The sequence below is a fragment of the Styela clava genome, chromosome 1, assembly GCF_964204865.1.
Source record: "Styela clava chromosome 1, kaStyClav1.hap1.2, whole genome shotgun sequence".
NCBI lineage: Eukaryota > Metazoa > Chordata > Ascidiacea > Stolidobranchia > Styelidae > Styela > Styela clava.
Window position 1 is genome coordinate 11728561 of NC_135250.1, and position 22588 is coordinate 11751148.

Sequence of the window (22588 nt, forward strand, 5' to 3'; positions counted from 1 at the left end):
ATAGGCTCCAGGTTGGGAGCTACTGTTATATTCTTTATGCATTATGGCTGTTAATTTGATGTTATACGCACTGAATATGAATAATCGTTTCAAGCAATTGCGAGATATATTCAAAAAAACACCAAGTTTTAAAGCCATCTATAAATATAGCCTCAAGTGTAAACAACATCTTCTTAACTTTAATAAATTTGAATATATATGGTGTTTTTCGAGATAACACAACAGACTAGAGACATCGTTTTTTGGTACACAATGATGTTCTAACTGTACATTAACATCTTCAAAAGAAAAAAAATTTATTAACAAAATGCATGGATTTTTAAATTGAATAAAAATACACATTAACATTTGTGGAGACGAATGTCAATTGTATAACGCGAAAAAAATAGATCAACGCAACAATAGTACTAGTTGAAATAAATTATATTTTACACTTTATCCTCAATTATAGGAACAACTCATATGCAGCCTTATGCAAATGACAAAAAAGTGATTCAAATTCATCGCTATAGAGTTATAGTTTAAAACCATTCCCACAATTTTGCAACAACAAGTCGAGTTGAATGATAGTCTGTGATGACGTGTACCCGATTCAAATTGCCTTTGCTCGACCAAGCCCCACTGTATGCGAAGGCTTGGATATATTCGCAAAAACAAAAATAGATATTTGGGGTAACTTTATTGCTACACTAGGATTCCTCAATAAATATTTATAATTTTTTACACATAAAATTCGAAGCTCACCGACGTTTATTACTCAATTTTGTTTATTACTCAATTTTACTATAATACTAACTTTAAAAGCAGTATGAAAGTTGGAGGCTGAGGGAGATATTAATTAGAGTTGTAGATTGTAGGTCTCTGGATATGAGCGCATTCCAGATAAAAATATTGTAAATTCAACATTGTACTGATAGGTTATTAACAAAGGAATTTGCAGAATATAAAGAACAGCAACTTCATATAAGCTTATTACAGTACATGAATACTGGTCAAAAATTTCTACTGGTTTATGGGCTAGTGAATTATTTTTGTATATCCCAAACCGACTCTGACATAATATACTGTTACCAAGTCTGTCTTGATATTTGAAAGCATAAATGAATTCATAATATATAGACTATAAGAAAAAGTTGGCAAAAATAAAACTAAAATTGCAAATCGCAAAGTGAAAAGGCATGTATAATTCTTACTCTAATGAAAATATATTGTGGTGATACCTACTGTATTGAACTCTAGGACAGGTGACATAATTGTATATCTTACGCCACATTTTAGCATTCAAAGTAAAAAAGGGAGAATCATGCTTTTCATGTAGAGCTAAAATCAAAATAGCCATGTTAAATGTGTGAGAAAACTGCATCACAGAAAAGGAAGACCACTGCAAAAATTTGATTCTTACACAAAGAATACAGACCAAAAAGATTTCAATACAGATCATGGTATTATTTACACAATAACATAAACCGTGGCTTATGTTACAATCAGAAACTCTTCATACAAAACGATGAACCGTGTATGACAATAGGGATGTTTTTATCATGTAGTATATTTAATCTACATAGTGAAATCATATTAAACTTGCATAAACCACAATTTTGCTACAAAGTGGATTAATTTAGAATACGTAAAGCCAAAGTCAAAATGAATCAAATTGAAAATCGAATATGATAAACCTAATTGAAACTTTCAAAACAGACAAATCTCTAATATAATTCAACAATAAATTAGTGTTGAGTTGTTTTGGAATTTACCTCTATATTTTTCAGTCATCATACAACAAAGTTGCAATTTAAATGTGACATATTTACCGGCAATTGTCATTTCATTTGTTCCAAATTTTGTGGTATTCAAAAGTATTCCACCATAAAGTCCCCAAAAATGCAAAGATGAAATTGTACTGCATCAAATTATTTGGGTACAAAGACTATATAATAGTCAAAATGATTCAACAATTTGTAATCTCGAATAAAACCAACATGACATACAAAATACACAATTTAGTCTAATTTAATTTAAACAGAGTCAAATTTTGCAGCAAAACAGGATTAAAAATTACAAGTAATATATTAGTGAGGTAAGAATAAAAAATTGGCAAGAGAATATAATACAGATTTACTTTTATCAGAAAAAAGTTTTTTTGCCAGGCATGAGGGATTTATAAAGACTGCGTCTTCCAGCACACTCCACTCAGGGTTCATACTGGTGGTGGTAGTTAAATTTTAGGAACAGGTTCTCTATTGTGTCAAAATCACTACCAACGGGTTCCCTCATTTCAAAAATATATAACATGACATATTTTAGACAAATAACTTTCTAAACGCCAAATATAACGCTAGTTGTCAGCTGCGACGCATGTAACCCAATTGCTTCGGTCATATACCTTAAACAAAAAAATGGGGCTCGCTGATTATCATGACAAGAATGGGTTCGTTCGAACCCCCTGAATCCCACCACGGCTTCATACTCTATCTGCTATTTTCCGATTCATTATTTCAACGCCACGAACATATTGCCAACACAGTAGATGTCAAGTCTCGACTGAACACTGTATTACAGCCCACGATTTTCCGCAAACATCTTATATCCTTGGGTCTTCTTTCCTCTTGCTGAGCAATCCTACTGTTCAGTGTTTGATAGATCAGTCATTTGAGCATCGTTTGGTGATACGACGACATTGAAAACACGGCCATCGACGACGGGGTGCCTTACGATTGGTGGTAGAGGTGACTGGGTTGGCAAAGTGCGAAGGTTACTACAAATGGTACTAAGGGAAGGTAGAGTTTGAGCAACGGAGGCTTGACCTTCTACGGAACTGGTATGTAAGACAACGCTCGACCTGGCATGGGATGTTGTATTTGGAAGCAAGACGTTATTGGAAGTCAGTACACCAGTTCCTGGAGGTGAGATGTGGATGTTTCCAAAATCACTCCCCAATCCTTGAGATGGCGACATTACATAAGATGAGGCAGGACTGTTTGCTTGGTAACCTATTCAGAACATACAATTATGTAATTTGACATTTGAACAAACACATTAAACAAATTTTGAACACCACACATATTATATAATATGAAGAATGTTCACCACCTTCGTGTACTCACCATAATTAGAAACTTTTAACAGAAAATCAAAAGCAAATCTATTTGCAAATTTTGTAAATACTACTTTTCTTGTGGCCCCACAATAACTGCTACATGGCCCCCTCGGGATGCCCGCGGACCCATCTTAGGAAACCCATAACTAGATAAATTGGAACTAATTAATATAGGACACAGAACTATCCCCTTGTACCTGATTCACTGGAATCATCAACAATTGTACAGACAATATCTTCTGTTCCAGTAGGTGACATGCAAGGCTTGCTCCATACATTACTCTCTGGTGTAGCAAGGATAGGACAAGGTGGTAAATCATCTGTAGGTGCTTCCTTCAATCTAGCACATAGGTCCTCAGCTTTTTTAGCATGCTCTTGAAAATTATGAGCTGAAATTATTAAATTATTCGTTAGTGAAAAATAAGCTTGCCTCAGTGGCCTAGTTGATAAAGCGTTAGACTTAACTATGACGCCATTGCAGGTTAATAGCTTGGGTTCAAAAGCTGTGATAGACTATGCCAGTGGATCTCAACTTTTTAATTACTGCGTACCACTTTAGTGTTTTTACCCCAGCCAGGCACCATCGACACAGACCCCTGTTTGGGGTAGGGAACAAAGAACACGCTATGGTAGTATTCTATGTGAAGCTACGAGGGCTATTTCTAAGGAAAAGGAGTGGTAGTGCTATAAACCCACTTAGCGAATACATACAGTATGAAAGATAAAGTGAAAGGGTTGCCACCATATTTTAGCCAACTCAAAAGATCAATATGATAGGATACAGACACACAATCCAATCTAATTTTTGCCAAATTTGCATTTGTTTCTTTGAACAGTTTAAAACTAATCAAGTATGTTTATACAAAGTATCACTATAAAAAAATCTTGAAACATCAAACCATTGGAATAAGAAAATATCTACCTGCTATTCCATCTTGATGTAAAGGCATTTGATCATCAGGTACAGTTGCACTTGCACAGAATTTCTTTTTAACACACGCTTTCTTATCACACTTGAAAAACTAAAAGAAAATTTAAGAATAAGATATTGGGACATTTTGTCAGCAATATACTGATAATGTATCAATCCCATTGGTTATACTGTACAGGGTGTTCAAAGAGTCCTGTTACAATTGTGTTGCGATTTCAATTGTGTTACGAAGTCGGATCTCAAAATATCTTAACCAGGTTCTTCATAAAATACACCTGCAGAGGACCATGTAACTATAAAATGGTATCGATGCATTCTCTTAGTATTAAATTTTCAACCTAAAAATTGCTAAGACTTTATGAACACTGTATTTTGTGTCTAAGATTAAATTCATGAAGGTTGGCTGCTTTAAGATAATATTAATAATAACTTTACGATAGTATATCCATGGGCCATAAGCAAATGTTATTATTTCAGAAATATTTTAGTAAACACCACTGTTTATAACTGTTATCTGCTATACACAATTTTCTCAATGGAAGACAGTCCAGGGCTGGGGAGCTTGTTTAAATAAATTTACAGTGACTTTGGCTCCAACCCCGTAACAATTGAAATTTTTTGTTATGGCTATTACCATGAAACATCAGCCCAAATGCAGTTTTGGGTAAAAGGGTACAAAATGTACAAATTTCAGGAAGTTACTTTCTTAAACTAAAGGAGTGTTGGATTCATAATGCTGAGATTATGAACTTTACTATAAAATACCTTTTCACATTTGGCTCGAAATTTGCCTGATAATTTGATAGCTTGTTCTCTTGCTTCTCTCCTTTCATTCATAAGTTGGGCATGTTCCGATCGCAAAGTCTCAATTTCAGCAACAAGCGAGCGAATACATTCCATTTTTCTTTTTCTGCATCGTTGTGCAGCAATACGATTTTTACCTCGCCTTCTGATTTCATGAATGGCACAGATCTGAAACGATTCACAGAATGAAACTGCAATGGAGAGAAAGCTCTATGCTGCTGTATTCATCCACTGTTGGAATGACTGGTGATAAGTTGACTTATGGAGATTTATAAATTCTACTTGTATAAATGTAATTTGATAGGGGAAATTAGCATTTTAATAGTAGTAGAAAAAAACTATCAGCAACATTTGAAAATAATTTTATCTGGGATAGCTTTGGAATAAAAATTCAGATAATTGAAATTACTATTTTTTATTTTTCCTGGAATCTGTGATTTATACCAAAATTAACAAGCATTTCCACGTAAAAAATAGTTGCATTTAGGATATTCAAAATTAATAGCGAAATAGAATTTCAGAATACATAACTATGCTAATATGGACATCTCTTTGTGACATTACCCAAAGGAAGTAAAGATTCAAGGTTACCTGCTCTTGAGTCAGATTGGATTCTCTTGTTAAAAGATCATGAAGTTCAGACCGAGGCATGGAGGTAATTTCATCCATTGTAAACGGAAGTTTTATTGCTGGCTGTTTACGAAGTTTTCCACATGGTCGCATGTTACATGGACTGAAAAATACAAATATTACATCATGGACCATAAATAGATGTTACGGTACTTCCTAATCGCCTCACTCAGGGAATAATAAATTGCGTGGGAAATGACAGGCTGAAAAAATTCCTGTTCTTCCAAGTATTAGTAGCACCTTTCATATAGTTAGATATCAGTGGCTACCTATATAATGCCTTGTTCGAAGCGAAATGTATGAATATGCGTTGTATCAAAAATACTCCATTCATTGAACTATTTCATTGCTTTTGTTTTCCTGATTCTCTCCGTAACAATGTCTCATAATTCTGTAACATATTTTCCTAGAATGCGCATGTGTGGCCCATGGTCTTTCAAAGAAGGTAGGTATGTACAGTGCCGTATTTTAAAAACAAAAATCTCAGTTGCATGTTTTGAAATTACAAAAGTTTTTTATTAATTTACAATTGTCTTGAAGAATTTTTATTGTAAAAAGGATCCATTTCAGAATATATTCAATACTCAAATTTCATACTCGAAAAGATTATTTTAGAAATTATTTGGTTTTGGTATTCCAGAACATTATTAATGAATATTCTGGTTTTTGCTATTTTGTGCAAGAGACTATGACATGCAGATATCAAGAGCATTGGGTTTTGTATATCATCTTAACATCTGTATGGAAAATTTATTTAGATAAAACTTATTGATATATTCTCCTTCCACATTTTAATTCGAAAAATAGACGATCACACCGATTTGAACACTATAAAGTGGCCATAGCTGCCAGGCACCAGCTGTGAAAAATGCAGTCCTTCCTGAAGAAACTTCAAAAAAGGAAGATGGTTGAGCTGCATTGTAATATTATATACCAACTTTATGAGATAAAAGCATTGAAATAATTCAATGCATTTCAATATCACATGAATTCAACTGAGCAAGTTATGAACAGTGGTTGATGCAAAAGCACAAATATGGAAACATTATTTTACGAAATATATAATGAGTGATGTTGAAATGCAAGTCCGCTCAAATGTGGTGATTTTATATCAAATAAAATAAATCTATTTTAAAGGCTAACCACATTCTATCATAAATAAATCAGCTTGAGAGAGACTAAATATAATATACAATATTGAAAATCTGTATCTGCAGTAACAAAAACACTACTGTTTTTGTCCGGGTTCCGCAGCAACCTAGGGTTCCATTCAAATCCCGAGTCTACATTAATGTATGTTTATATTGTTTCAAGTAAATCAAATACCTATTTGGTTTGCCAGTATTATTTAACTTGATACACTTTAAAGATCATTTTGTTTTGCCAATAATAGGTTTGCTTTTACATATGCGTATATTCATATAAGCCGACCCCCTAAAACGGTGAATATATGAAAATTCAGACATAAGCCAACCCCCTAAAACAGTGAATTTATAAAAATTTGCATATAAGCAGACTCTACAAATCTCACGCTATTATCGTAAGAACTTAGCTGGTTCGAGTTGTAGCTGTTGGAATTAAGTTAGCATAATTTCATTTCGTTTAAGTGCGATCAGAGCTATGCATGTATGAGTTGAATTTTAAGGACGATCAGAGTTACTGCTGTATAAGAGAAACATGCCCCAGCAAATTATACCCATTTTCACTTACTAAAGAGTGTTCATACAGGCAAAGATTGTTTTCATAATAGCATCAAAATATTCATACTCCCAAGTCCCAATGGTCTATTAGTCATGCAAGTTCAATATACATTAATCATGACAAAACATATGCTGTAATTACCATAAAGCAATGGAAAATATTATGCGATCAATCTTGGCCTATAGTAAACTTGAATGTTAATTGCAGCCCATACAAGTTCAATGCAACAAAACATTGACCTCAAATGACATTTCAAATTAATGATTCATCAAAAACAAAAGCAAGTCTATGCAAAAACTATGCAATATCAATCATTCTCTCTTATTTCAATATCCGAACGACCTTTGTTAAATGCAGGATTCTTACTCTCTACGATACACAGGTTTTGCATCGTGCTTGCACTAATTTATTTTTATAATGTTGCATTTGATTTCCCTCAGAAAAGCAATAATAATTACGGTAATTAATTATAGGAACGAATGTGGATGTGGTTATTAAAATAAGCCTTGCGCTATCAACAAATTTATGAATGCGTATGCAAGACTTATAGGGACTCTGAAAAACTGAAATAGAAATATGATTATACTGTAGAGTGTAGAGGCTGATGTGTAAGTGGGATTGACATAATATTCAAATTACTAATTTATGATTGATAAACAAACTTTTTTTGAAAAATACTTTTAGCCTGAATTTTGAAAAGATATTTATCTGGAATTATCAACATTTATTTAGCAAAATTGATGGAGCTGGAACTAGAGCCACCAGAAATTTGAATGGCTCCAAATCCTCATCATCTAATTATTTTTTCAAACTTATGAATGTCTAATACCTAATACAAATAATAAAATTCATTTTTCATCAACTTGTAAATTTTTTTCAATATTCAATTTATATTATTCATTAGTACAATGAATAATGAACAATGGACATGGTAGGCATTCTTGCCTTACTTTGCAGCTGAAACACACAACAACACGGATTTACAATTCAGCTTCAACAGTCGCGGGTTGTGCACCTATGATTCAGAAGTTTCAAGTTGAATTGGTATACCATAATTGAAAAATCAATTTTAAAACTTGAAGCTTTTATACCCTTTGTTGCATTTGGGCTGATGTTTCATGGTAGGGGTCATACAGAAACATCAATAGCTATAGAGTGAGCCAAGCTCTGTCATACCGTGAGTACTAAATATATCAGATGTAAAGTCAGACCAAGGAATATCCAGAACGAATCACTTATCCCAATACATTCGAAATTCATTATAATGAATATGGTAAATTTTTGAATTAAGGAATAATTTAGAACATTTTTTTGGTAAAAAAGTTGGAATTTTGAGCCGTCAGACAAGTGGATCAGATCAAATGAATACAAAATTGATACATGTTTTAGTATAAAAAAAAAAAATTATTTAATACGTTTATAAACAAGATAGTGATATTTGTCAGTATATTTTAAAATTTTAGGTACCATATTAAGCTGTCAACCTGATGTCATATATATTTTTATGAATGTTATAAAAAACAGATTAGGAAGTTGCCAATAATATAGGTCAGAACTCAGTGTGGGTTCAAATGGATAGATACTAGTTAATAGGATATTAATAAAGACTACATAATCATCATTTCAATAAATTTGTTAGTGACAACTTCATTGATTTTCATTTATATATTTCATATATAAAACTATGTTTGCTATTCTTAGATTTCATTATATCTTTCATCCTAAATATATGAATATGTCAATTTTGTGATAACAAATAGGTTTTGAATTTTCCATTGCTTGTTAAGGAAAGACATGCAAACATCACATACAACTTGAGAGTCCATGCAGATTATTACATGATGACAGGTATAAAATTGATAACTGGACACACTGTTATGGTTAAATTATGAAAATGTATAATAAAGCATTTCATCTTTTTATTTGTTTTAAAAAAACATCTGGATTATGGGAATTCAATATTCAACAAATTGCATCTTAGATACATTCATCATCAAGCACCAATTTAACACACTATCTTTGGCCAAGCATGAAACAGAGGAGAGGAAAATCTATAACTCTTTCATGTTATTAATCATAATGATCTCAAGCCTGTACTAATAATGTTACATGCCATCCACTCATGCATGATCAAATATGATTAGCTATTGATCAATGAAATAAGTACTAAAAGTGAACCCATTAATAAGGTTGCCAGAACTCAAATTATATTATAAACAAATATAGCTTAAAGTTGAAAGAGGTTTATATCAGTTGGTTAGTTAAGCGCTTAGTACTTATGCGAGATAATTCTCTCATGTTCCAGAAAATGAGAGAATGTCGGTTTGTCCTTGCAAAGGGATGGCTCAAATCTGCCAGTAGTCATGACTAAGCAAAAATGTGGGCACCTATACCAGGAATAGTTAATATGTTTAGAATGATAAAACTTTATTGCTTTAAATTGCGGTAATAAAACGAGAGAGACTGATAAATAAAATAAATCCTCAATAGGGTTGTTTAAATTTAAGGCATGGCTTGCAAAATGGACAAAAACCATCAAATTGGTAGAAACATTTTTGTAATACTATATCACAGTAAACTGTGTTGCATATGGATTTGGATATAATCTGGAATAGATAAACGAAGACCATAACTCTACAACACTACTTAAATTTGAGAATAGGATAAAGAAATAAAACAAACAGATAAACTCGAGAAAATTTAGAAAAATTTCACTTAAAAATACAGACAATTACTTGATATTGTATTTTCATAAAACTAATCTAAATTTTGTAAAATTGGACACAAATATATTTTAGATGTTATAACTAATTCTAAACATCCAAAATTAGCCGAGAAAGGAATTTTAGAATATATAACTACGGTATGCAGAGTTAATAATAGATTTTTAGATATATTAATTCTTTTTTCAAGCTCAAAAAATTTCGGTAAGACAAAACACCCAAAGGACCCATCCACTGCTGGATTGCTGCCCATGTCTCATAAAATATGAGGTAACAAATGATTCAACAAAAAAATGTGATACAACGATCAGTCGCTCCGCTTACCAAATTTATAATACCCAGTAGTAGCCACTGAGCTAGGCCATAGCACCCAGCACAACAAAAACCATGTCTTTAATGCAATAACAAGCATGGATAGTAAACAAACCTGGATTCTGCCTCATCATCCAAATCGTCAGTGTCTGAATTATAAAATGGTGAAATGTATCCGGACATACACAATTTCTTCTCTTGTCCAGGACACATTGATTTTTGCCTGTACCCCTGTCTGAAGATAAAAATATCAATATAAACTTTTGACGAAACTTATTCAATTTTACAAACATCAATGCAAACGATTTTGTGAGTGAATAAAGCAAGACAATCCATAATAAAGTAGATGGCATTCAAGGGATGAAAATTACGCTACACAAAATATCAAATAGATTCAGATTTTTTGACGCTGCTTTCACGCCATTTGCTCTGGAAAAGAGCCAGTAAAAAGAGCCAATGATATTTAGGAGCTACCTTTGTTTGGAATGCTTCAGCATTGCCTGCTCAATTTATTACACTATGGGTTAGGTGGTGAAATGGGATTTCTACCAAAGACGTGTTAACTGCAATACCAACACAGTTAATTGGTTTACGGCTTCAACCGAGAGGCCGTCGCTACCACACCCACTACTTTATTAGAGTGTAAATAAAAAATGCCTGATCATCATGTTAATAAATTTCTTAACGACCTAATGGCCTCATTAATTTTTACATTATCAGTATTTTTAATCAGAGAAATTTTACAGTGTTTACTATTTTTAGATAATTTCATTATAATCTCCATTGTAAATATATTAATGATTTAGCCTTAAATGAAATATTACAAGAAGGGTATTTTGTGAATATTTTTAAAAGTTGAGAATGTGAATGTATCCCAAATAATATGAAATAGAATATCTGTGGTACAAATCACAGATGCCAGGAAAAAAGTTCAACAGAAAACTTAGTGATTTTTAAAATGGTCATACTGTCCAATAGGTAAAAGAAATAATTAGAAATACAGAATTTAAAATATAATATTTATAATATTACTTTCATGATCCCCTGCCATAATTCGAAGGCTCTCATTGCCTGTGGACGCCGGAATTTTCATCATTTATATTACGTGCCACTTTGATCATAAAAAGTCGAAAAACGAGAGCAAACGAATAAATGCTTCACAGTCGAAGAATGAAACAAATGACAGTGAATGCACTTCAACAAAGTAGTCATTGTGAACAGTAAAGGCCTTCTATAAATCAAATCCTCAGAACATAACCTATTTCACTATAAAAGTAGAAATAATCACAAGATTCCAAATGTAACTGATCGATTTTTAAAGTCCGATACTCACTGCATTGGTAACGATTGTGCAGCTGTTTCATTTGCACCAACTTCCATTGCCTTTTCGTGAACTGTTGCTGCTTCCAGTCCATGTCGTTCCAGAATATTTTTGAGCAATGCCTATGAATGATAACAAAATATGAGAAACCAATATGTCTGAAATCGGTTATAAAGAGCTGTGCATCATATCCATTTTGACATGTATATACAAGTAATATATGTCTTCAAACCTTTTATACATCTCTATCCTGTTAAATTTGTGTAAAAGGAAACTCTCAGCTAAGGTACGTGGCCTATATATGTTTATTCATCTCAAAATAGAAATATATGTAGTTGGGGTGACAATATTATTAGCAGCACTGGATGATTAAGGGTGGTGTATACAAAACTTTTTCTGCAATGAAATTCAAACGACAACACAACACAGACCACAAATTCACAATGAATATATAAAAGATAAAGCATTAGACATTCAGATCCATAAAACACTCTTTGGCAAATAGATCATAAAGCAGAGCTTTAAACTGGGGGTCCCGAAAGGGCCCCAAAGGCAATAGGGGTCATGCTAAAATATTTTTCGACGCTAAATTATGTTAAAACCCAATATCGATCAAATTTGAAAGATTTGAGACCAGCACTGAGACCCACCATCACCGAAATACAGCTGAGATTCGATCCTTTGTGTGAAAATACGCAAGCACATCAATGTCATAAAAGGTACTGTCAATTTTATTATATATTTCAAATATTTTCTGCACTATTAAATCTTACTCAACGTTTATTATAGTTCCTGCGGGTCTGGAAAAAATTTGGCTGTGCCAAGTAGGTCGTGATGAGTGTAAGAGGTGATTGTGTGATAATTCAAATTTCAATCAGCAATATCATATCGACACCTCAAAACCAAACAGTGTTAAGTCCACTTTTCCAAAAAATGACATTTTTCAATTGCTGATTTTCCTGGACTTAGCTCTACATTTTGGTCTATTTGCCTTATTTCTAGGTGCTCTAGATCTCAAGACAGCTATGGACATAACCCTGCTTTTTTTAGGTAATTTGAGAACTAAACAGAGCTGTGTCTACTATAGTGGACCTAGCTCTGGATAACTGCATTGTAAGTTGGGGCTAAGTCCCTTTTTTGGACATAGATCCTCTCAAAAAATATAATACAAAGCGCTAAGTCCATACCAGCCTCTATAATACCATAATAAAGGGGCCCTAAGTCCAATAAAATTGTTTCTGGTCCAGAAAATTGAGAGCCAAAAAGGGTTAAGTCCAAAAAAAAAACCTCCAAAAAAAATTGGGGCGGAGCACAATTTTTTTCATACCATCTAAATATGGCCTTCATTGTAACTTTGGTGGACCATAAAAACTAGACATCCTAGATGTAAGGTATTGGAGAAATAAAAAAAAGAAACAAAAAAAAAACGTTTTTTTGTGTTTTTCTCAAAACTAGAAAAATGGACTTAGCCCAATTTGGATTTCATGCGTCGATATGAGTGTTTTATTCACCAAATCAAATAAATTGATACATTTTACCCAATAACCAAACACGCCTGAGTCGCCAAAATCTTTCCAAATTTTTTGATACAATGCCTTTCCATAATCACAAGTCACAATTCAATTCAACGATGAAAATGAGCATTTAACTGGCTCGGCTTCAAGTCGATAATGAGTAAATTAATAAAAATTAAAAACCTGATGTTGTTCTTGGCTCATCTGTTCACCACATATTTCAGACTTTCTATTCCCATCTAAAATAAAAAATGATATTATTTCAAGGCTAAAATAATTCCAATCATGCTGATTTATAACAGAAACCATGTTTCCTACTTCTCTGGTGATAATCTCAACTGGTAATAAACAACACAAAGGAATTATAATGATCTTCATATTTATGTCATTTCAGAAATGATAAACATAAAGATATGTTGATTTATATTATTTTCCACATGAATGCGCCCTTAATTTAGAGTGTATTCGATATTCCATATTAGGTTTTGGCCACCATAAAAGAAAATATAAACAACTTATACGAATATATATTCAACATCAATTTCATTGCTGTTACAGTCAATTTCCTTTAACAGTCTGTATGATTTGACGCGAGCGAAACCATTCAACCCAATGAGGAGCAAAGCCTAATAAAAAAGTCAGAACCGGTATCAAAAACATGCAAGCTCAATTTAAAATACCTGATAGCAGCCCAAAATAGCAACAGCATAGATTATATAGACAGAGATAGACTGACCATATTTAAATTCTTTGCATTCTTGAGATGAGTTGGCAGATGACGATGCATTGGTGGCTGCTATCGCAGCTTTCTTTTTCGAACCGAAACTAAACTTGGAACGAAGAGGACATTCATACTTACTTTGTGGAGCCTGCAATATAGAAGATGAGAAAAGTAGATTGGTTAAAAATGAAAACAAATTTGGTATATTTCAACGCTTCTCAAATAATAAACATATCAAGAGGGTCGATCAAGAGATATTTTATGGTCAAAACTCAATAGGGGTTTATCGAGAGGGGTGCTCGATCTTGTTGACCTTGCAGTCTTGCCTGCAATGTGCACTTTAAGGTATTCATAAATAAATCATTATCTATTTTTGTCAATGATACAAGTGATTTTTAGGATATACCAACAGTAGTGGAGAATTCAGATTATGAAAAATTGTAATGAATTGCAATGAACACAGAGGATCTATAAAATCTATGCCTTATCCAATTTTAAAATTATCCGTAAAAGTTACTGAACAAACTTTTTGTTTATTTTCAAATTAAAATAATAATTAACATTGTTTATAAATCCTAAATTCCCTTTAAATAAAGAATATCATGCAATAAATGGCAAACTCGTGGTTTGAGATATTTTCAGGTCAATCTATTCTTCATCCAAGAATATATTTTATTAAGTTTATAGATAACAAAACAAGTTCACATAAACAATAAATACCAATTCTGAGTATTATATTTAGACAGACCAATAACTCGCTAAAATACGCAAATTGTTATATAAATTTAACATAAACCGACCTTTTCAGATTTGCCTGACGACTTCTTATCAGCATTTGTTTCTGCAATGAAATGGAATTTAAGCGATGATAAAGTTAAAAAAAAACATGAAAAACTTATTGTTTTAGTGTATCTTTGTATGACAGTCATTAATGATACTATAAAATCATGATAAAAATTTCTTTCTAAAAGGTCATACTAAAAAAACTCGCGGCACTATCAACATTATAGATTACCATACTTTATAAATAAATGTTTAATCAATCAGACATTAACAAATGGAGGACCCAGCTTCCCAAGCTATAAATAATACTCCTTCCTGCTTGCTCAATTATACAAATTGAAATGGCCATTCTGTTATTTGTTAAACCGAAACCTAATAGTTCAGCATCATGCAAAAACATATCACGTATCTTCAATAGGAATAAGAAAAGGGCGTTGGAGTGAAATTGAAGCATCAGTAGCAGAAATTGATAAGACATCAATCATGGTATTTTGTATGTTAAATTCGAATTCAAGTTACAAAAAGGTTTAACAATGATGTAAAATGTAATCTTTTTTATAATGCATAAAGACAACAGTGATTAAAAGTTCATATTTATTACTAATTACATTCATACTTCAAACACATATATTTCTGAACCTTACTGGCAAAAGAGTTGAATGACATTTATATCCTATTATCAGCTTTTATAATAATTAAATGAGTCTGCGACCTTGAACTACTACCGAAAGTATAAAGACAAAAAGAATGAGTTTTATGTTTGCATTGTAGATTTAAAGTGCTTGGTATTGTATTCAATCGACTATATTGAATAGGGTGGGGTAATACCAAAATACAAATATCCTATACAATAAATCTTGCTTAGTTTCTTATTGGATAATGTTAGCAACAACTGCTAGATTTGAATCCGAAGATCATTTTGAAAAATTGCATTTTATCGAGCACAACACAAATGAAATAGAATGAATTCATACTTTATCAACATGTTAAAAAGGAAATAGCTAAAATATAACGAAAATGCTTTATTCCAAAATTCAAATTTTTTATATATTAACAAATGGCACATCAACTTTTCAAATTATCTCAACTAGCCATATTTTAATTACTTTATTCTCGATCTCTGATAAAATTGGGTGTTTTTTACAAACTTTTCTATTTAAAATTCTTTGGTAGAAGGTTTTAGAATTTGGCCGTGCATTTTTTTTAGAGAATTCAATTCAACTGTCCCCTATTCCAGTTCTCAAGTAATAATATCAAAACATTCAAATTCGACCCAGCGTGTAATATATCACACACAAAAGAGCCCATCCCAGTAATAAGTTCTCAGAAATTTATGCTGAGTCACTAAATAAATTATAATTTAATTGTTCAATAAAGGCAGTGTCATGAATGGTTGCACAATGCAAATAAAGGATATGGGTTGAGCAACAGGTGGTTACGGTTGCACTGTCTGTTGCAACACAGAAGCATGTGTCATGTTCGAATCATTGATAAATGAGTCCTGTAAGGCAACCCATCATGACAAAAGATAACATAATGACAGAATTAAAAGAAGAAAGAAATAAACCTTTGCATGCACATGTGGGTTTTAATCACATGTACAAATAGCCTATTGCATAATATTTTAGCTCAATGTAAAGCTTAATATAACAATACTGTTCAAATAATATACCATAAATACTGACATATTGAAACAATATAATGACATTTGGCGCTCCAGAAGTATGTGTACCAATATAAAGGTAACTAATTTTGTTTGCCTACTTTACATTAAGTTGTGTAAAGGGACGGAAGCCTATGGTCAGTGGGGTATATTCACTTGGCGAACACAGACAGTCCTCGTCTGGCCGACTCGTAATAGAACTGAAATAAGGGAAATCGGAATAAAATTATGGCCTAATCATAACCTGGTACACATACTACAGGAGTACCTAACATTTATACAAACCTTGCTTGCCATATTGTTCATATTGCCTGTAACATAAATAAAAATAATGGTGAAAATTATATCAAAATAGAAACCCAAACTAAGTGAGAGACCCACGTGGGCCGTATGAAACGCCAATCTTAAACAAATTATGACTCATCTATACAAGAAGGCCCGATAGCATCAACTTGAACAATTATATTGCATAATGATAAATATCTATATGCCACAGGGCACTAATACCACATTAACTGCAATAGAAACATCGAAATGCCTGATAAAACACCAGATAAATTTACATCAATTACTGGAGCCAACTGAATAAATACTATTAAATGATCTGAACTCTAGTTTATGTAAATAAAATCCAAGGTCACCTATTATTAAAAGCCAAAGTTAAAGAGATATATCCAGAATTGCGATATGTATGCACAAACGTAGTATAGTTGCTGTCAGAACGAAATGAATATTATTTTCTCATTGGATGTTATGTTATAATAAGCTGTTAACATGACATACCTTGAAATTTTGCTATTTTCACAATAATTTGACGTTTCGGTTGTCCCAAGAAAACAGTCGGCAGATTTTCCGTTTGTTAATTGCTAAAAATAGAAAATTAATGTTCCATTACAAATCTCGTTTGTTGTCATACGTCAATCTCTCAACCTCAATTCATCATCCATTCATGATGGAACGAGAAAAAAAAAGGAATTTATTGAAAAAAAATAAAACACAAACCTGTTTTAAATAATTTAAACATGAAAATTCAATGTTCTTAAATTCCAATTCACGTGCTGCACAGATAACATCATCAATGTTGGCTTGCGTCACGGTGAGTTTGGAAGTATATGCAAATTCAAGTAAACTTTCCATTCCGATTCTAAATGCAAAAGAACAAATCTATTATTTTATGGTTTCATGGTACCATAACAGATTTAATCTAACTACAAAAAGAACACACAAAATTGAAAAAAGATTTTTTTCGAAAGCCGCAATACTTGATGGAAATACTTATAAATAGGCCAAAGTTCTCAAAACAATCCCAGATAAATTGGTCGGGATTCGTAACATTGGTCATGCACAATCATAGGAAAACATCAAGCTTTTATAGTTACAATGCTAGAATTTAGAAAAAAACATAAATCAAGCGCAGATTCAGAACCCATAGTGTAAACAACATGGGTCTTATATGAAAGACAATAAAACTAATTTCATGAATGGCATTCAATTTGAAAATTATGAATAGATATGGGGTCTAGTATAGTTTAGTACCACAAGTACTTCCAGTGGGCGTAGCATAACGATTTTTGCATATGTTATTCCTAACCGTCATTATGACCATGCCATCCAAAAATTACGTCACTACGACGTCACCAGCACGTCATAGGGATTGCCAAAGTATAATTACGAATTTACGATCGCCCAAAATGGCATCTGCGCCGCCGATAAGAAGTTGCTAAAACCGACGATCTATCTCTCTCCTATCGTGATCGTTGCGACGAGAAAACGAGAGAAATAGCTTGCTTGATTTCGGGTTATCGTCTGCGTGTTTTGGACGACCATTCGCATACTTCGGTGGGCCTTATCACGCCACTGTGACGTCGGAATGACGTAATTTATCGGTGACGTAGTCAGGTGGGGGTTAGGATTGACATATGCAAAAATTGTTGAGTCAGGCCAACTAGAAGTGGATGTGGTACTAAACTATACCAGACCCTAGATATGCTCTATCTTCTAATAGATAGTTAATAAATATATCAAACAAGTACTGTCTGTAATAACTAATAGGTTTTTCAATTTAAACAAAGTAAGATGAATATGATATGAAAATAAACACTAATACACAAGAAAACTACTAACTTGCTTATACTGCTCAATTCCAAAACAATATTATGAGAAACGTTCGCTGGATCTGTAATAATTCTATTAAAATAAGAACTGCATGATGCCAAGATAGCTTTATGTGCCTTGAATTCTGCATCCTGAAAATAAACAAAACATTTGGTTCTCAGAATTTTACATTTTAACAAACATTTTCATGTTAATATCTTTAGTAAGAATTCAGTTTATTCTGTAGCATTTCAGTAACTTAGCCTAGTTTAGATATTGGCAGAGCAAATAGTAATCTGATAATATCATGGACACTTGAAGATTCTGAAATAAAAAAATTTGACTGATTTCTCTCCCAGATATTTTTTTAACAAACTGAAGTGAATAGATTTGTATCAGACCGAGCAACTATAATACCAGTTTCATCAATTCAACTGAAATCAATGGCACCAAATTTAAATAAATCACCATAGAAAATTGTTTATATATGGTCATGCTTTTTTGATAAGCACTTCATTCTGGTAGTCCATAGCACATGAATATAACACTATCAAGTCAAAATTGAAGCTTTAGCAATAAAACAGATAACTTGACCGGTGACCATATCAAGTGATTGATCTTCCATTAGCAATAATTCAACATTAATAAAAAGCTTAATGTATATGCAATTGTTCAATAAAAGATTGGATTATATGGCTCGCAAAATAGACATGAACAAATTTCTATATACAAGAGAAAGATACTCCACTCAATCTCTTTAAACATCACCGATTTCTTGCTTAATTTCGCTTAATTCGGAATTTTGACTATCAGTTATAAATAGAAGCATACTACTGGTGCAGGGAAAACATGGATATCTGTAAAGCCACATTTCATTATCCTGAATTGAATCAAAAGTGATATATTTCTAAACAGTCTATTTTAGCCGAATCGAAAGTAAGATCAATTTTACAGTGTAAAATCACTATGCCACACAAATATATATGATAAGGTTTAGAAGAAAAAAAAACAGAAATTTGAACTTTTTTATGAATAAAATATTTCTGAATTCATTTTATTGAGATGCACCGTTACTGAACAAAGGTTGAATGAAATATATTAACTCCTTTATTAAATACAAATGGGTGTTGAGTAGTTTCCACCAGTAATGGAGAAATATGTCTTGCATCAAATCATATTAAAATTAAATTGATATAATATGATTGCATTTTAATAATTGAGATAACATCTGTCCTATTATAGAGTTTGAATGTTGTTATTACACTCAGATGGAAAAAGTAAAAGAAAACAGAAGTGATAGCCATCTTCCATTAAAAACTAAAGAAGCAGAAGCAAAACTAGCTTAATCATGTTTTGAAAAGAATTCGTGCGTGCGTCAGCAGTGGGATGACTCATTCCAAGACTACGAATAACAATAAGAGATGTCTCCTGTCTGACTGTATGGAACAATACCGTTACCTAGAACTAGAGCAATATTTCATCACTAAACACGAGTGAGGCACACTATGAACTATAATACAACAATACAAACCTTTTTAAAACTTTTAAACAATGCTCCTGATCTAATAATTTGACATACCTGAACCATGATTGATATATCACATAATAATCCACATTTTCTCTGTTCATTCAGCGTTATCAAGACATTTCCAATATGAATATTTGATTCATACACATAAGCTGGCGGTAAATCGCAATGCATGGCACCTAAAACACAGACAGAAAATAAATTTAATACAGCAATATGTATCAGAAGTACGGGTATGTATGACCAAATACATCATAATGGGCGCTCCAGAAGTATGTGTACAAATATGGAGGTAACTAATTTTGTTCGCCTATTTTACATCAAGTTGTGTAAAGGGACTCAAACCTCAAGGAGGATATTCACTTGCTAACACAGCCAGTCCCCAAACTGGTAATAGAACTAAAATAAGGAAATTCGAAATAAAATTTTGGCCTAACCCTAAGCTGGTACACATACTACGGGAGTACCTCATAATGGATCATTCAGAAACTCCAACCAAAACAAATGTACAGAAATGAAATCATTTACAACAATAGTTCAATAACAATTACACAACAAAGTGAGTGACGGAAACTACTGTAAATATACTTTCTGCTTTTCTCAGCATATTTATATAGACTTGTTGGCTGTAAAGGGTGTTCAAAATTAACTGTAATTTTGCAATTTTCAATCAAGGATGTCCAAAAATAACACTACTATTCCGAGCAGATTCTAAAACGATACTCTTAATAAAGAATATCAAACATTAATTCAAATTGAGCTGAACTAAAACACATAGAGGTCACTGTACATTGAATTTAAAAGTTAGAATGGCCATGTCATAATTCTATTCCGTGAGTAGTTATAAGCAGCTGAGCGAAACTTGTGGGTTTGAATTTTAACAGAGAAAACATAACCTTGATGAAAATAATAGGTTTCAGGAATTTGCACTATTATATAATATAAGATTTTACATAATATCAAATCATAAAAAAATACTCCAGTACCTGCCATCTTCAATAATGAAAGTTCAGATCAAATCCTTATATCCTTCTCTGTAGTCAAAATCTATCTTCGAGTTAATCCATAAATACCAATCTATAGTATCAATATGAGTACAAGTCTGAAATTAAATTAAAGAAGATAGTTATGGATATGGTGTTTCTGTTTACACCGATATGCATAAATTAGACAACCACTTGGTGTTCGTGTTTCAACTAATTGGAAATCCAAAGTGATGAATAAGGGATCTAGTTTACTCAAGAAAAGTTTGACGAGTTACCGGTGGTCCTTCGGTATGTAATCCTAGCGGTTGTGTGATCTCAGTGATATTAGTTATGGTTAGGAACTGAAATCTATGAGAATGTCTTTATGCTTTATCTATTTATATGTCTTCACTCTGTTTGTATGGATATATCATTTCAAAATTATAGTTGGGTAGATTAACTAACAACCATAATAAGTCTTCAATAATGAATAATATTTGAGGGGGTCACAAGCGTTTGTATAAAACCCTTTTTAGTTATATTTTAAACTTTTATGGGTCTTGTTGTTTTCCTGAAATTATTGCAAGTTATCTCCTATTATTGCCACTTTTTATTGCAATTCATCCTAAGTCTATAATACTTCTATAAAATTTTCAATAAATTTACAATAAATTTCTCCAGAGCTGTTTTGATTTCCTTCCCTCTCATAACTGCATTATTGGACCTATGGATCATTTTGTTAAATTATTGTTGTTGTTAGTAATATTGGTATTTTTTCTTCCTTTTGTTGTTATAAAAAGTTGTTTTTCTCTATAAATATAGATTCAATTGCTTTGAAATTTTTAGTGGTTAAAGATTGTTGTCGCTGGAAGTGTTTATTACTTATATTATTTCAAAAACTTATGTGGAATCTATAAGATACATTTTTCACTTCAAAGTTTTGTGTGATGACGTCATCAAAAAAAGCACGTTTTTATTAAACTGCCTTATGCCACCGGGTGACAGAATGTGTTTACTATTTATCAATGGCCAATCTGAAAACAACTAATAATCAGAAGTATCTCAAAGTGCGACAACAGTGGGGCGATGCTCAAGGTGGTATGTGAAAATGGTCATTTGGAGATAATAGGGTAACTTACGTTATAATATACATCACCTATAGCAGCGGTTCCGAAAAGGGTGCGACGTGACAAATTCGTCACAAAAATTAACAAAATTTGGTTAAACATAATAACTAACATGTAACTGAATATTTTACATATTGTATTTATTATAAATGTTCTATTTATTTTTATTTTAAATAATGTGTATATAAATCAATAAATTCATTCTACCTTTCTATGTCGTTTACTTTCTGTTACGTGGTATTTACCTCTATTGTTACGTAACAATAGAGATAGCTACTGCTTGCTGCAATAACGCGAGCTGCAGTTTATTTATAAGCTGAACAGTATTTAGCGAACATGAGTGATTTGTTTTGCATTTCAAAGAAAAATCAGGCAGAGATGGGGAAGAAAAGTTGACCATCTGCCTTTATTCCTCAGGCTGTCAGGCCTGCATGTTTACAAACTCCAATAGAATAAACTACATATTAACAATCACAAATTGAGTTTTACTCAGAAGCAGCATTTTTTTGGTGTAAGTGTGACGTGAGTGTTTTTTCCTAATAAATTGGCGCCGCATGAAAAAAAAGTTTGGGAACCGCTGACCTATAGTATTGACGAATACTGGAATAAGTTAAAGTAACCGACTAGAATTATCTGCCAGTTAGGAGTTGAATGAACATATGAAGTATTGGTCT

General features: G+C 32.4%; 1 protein-coding gene across 1 annotated transcript; it reads right to left on the reverse strand.

Annotated features, from left to right (window-relative positions):
• Nucleotides 1-279: 279 nt before the first annotated feature.
• Nucleotides 280-20946, reverse strand: LOC120338483 (transcription regulator protein BACH1-like). Its single transcript, XM_039406503.2, has 16 exons — nt 20809-20946; nt 19874-20001; nt 18325-18446; nt 17203-17344; nt 16984-17066; nt 16486-16511; nt 14555-14595; nt 13770-13902; nt 13217-13272; nt 11532-11641; nt 10314-10433; nt 5424-5565; nt 4794-5000; nt 4020-4119; nt 3295-3486; nt 280-2990 (listed from the first exon to the last, which is right to left on the reverse strand). Exons 1-16 carry the CDS (start codon nt 20813-20815, stop codon nt 2620-2622), a joined length of 1980 nt encoding a protein of 659 aa, XP_039262437.2. The 5' UTR covers nt 20816-20946; the 3' UTR covers nt 280-2619.
• Nucleotides 20947-22588: the final 1642 nt, after the last annotated feature.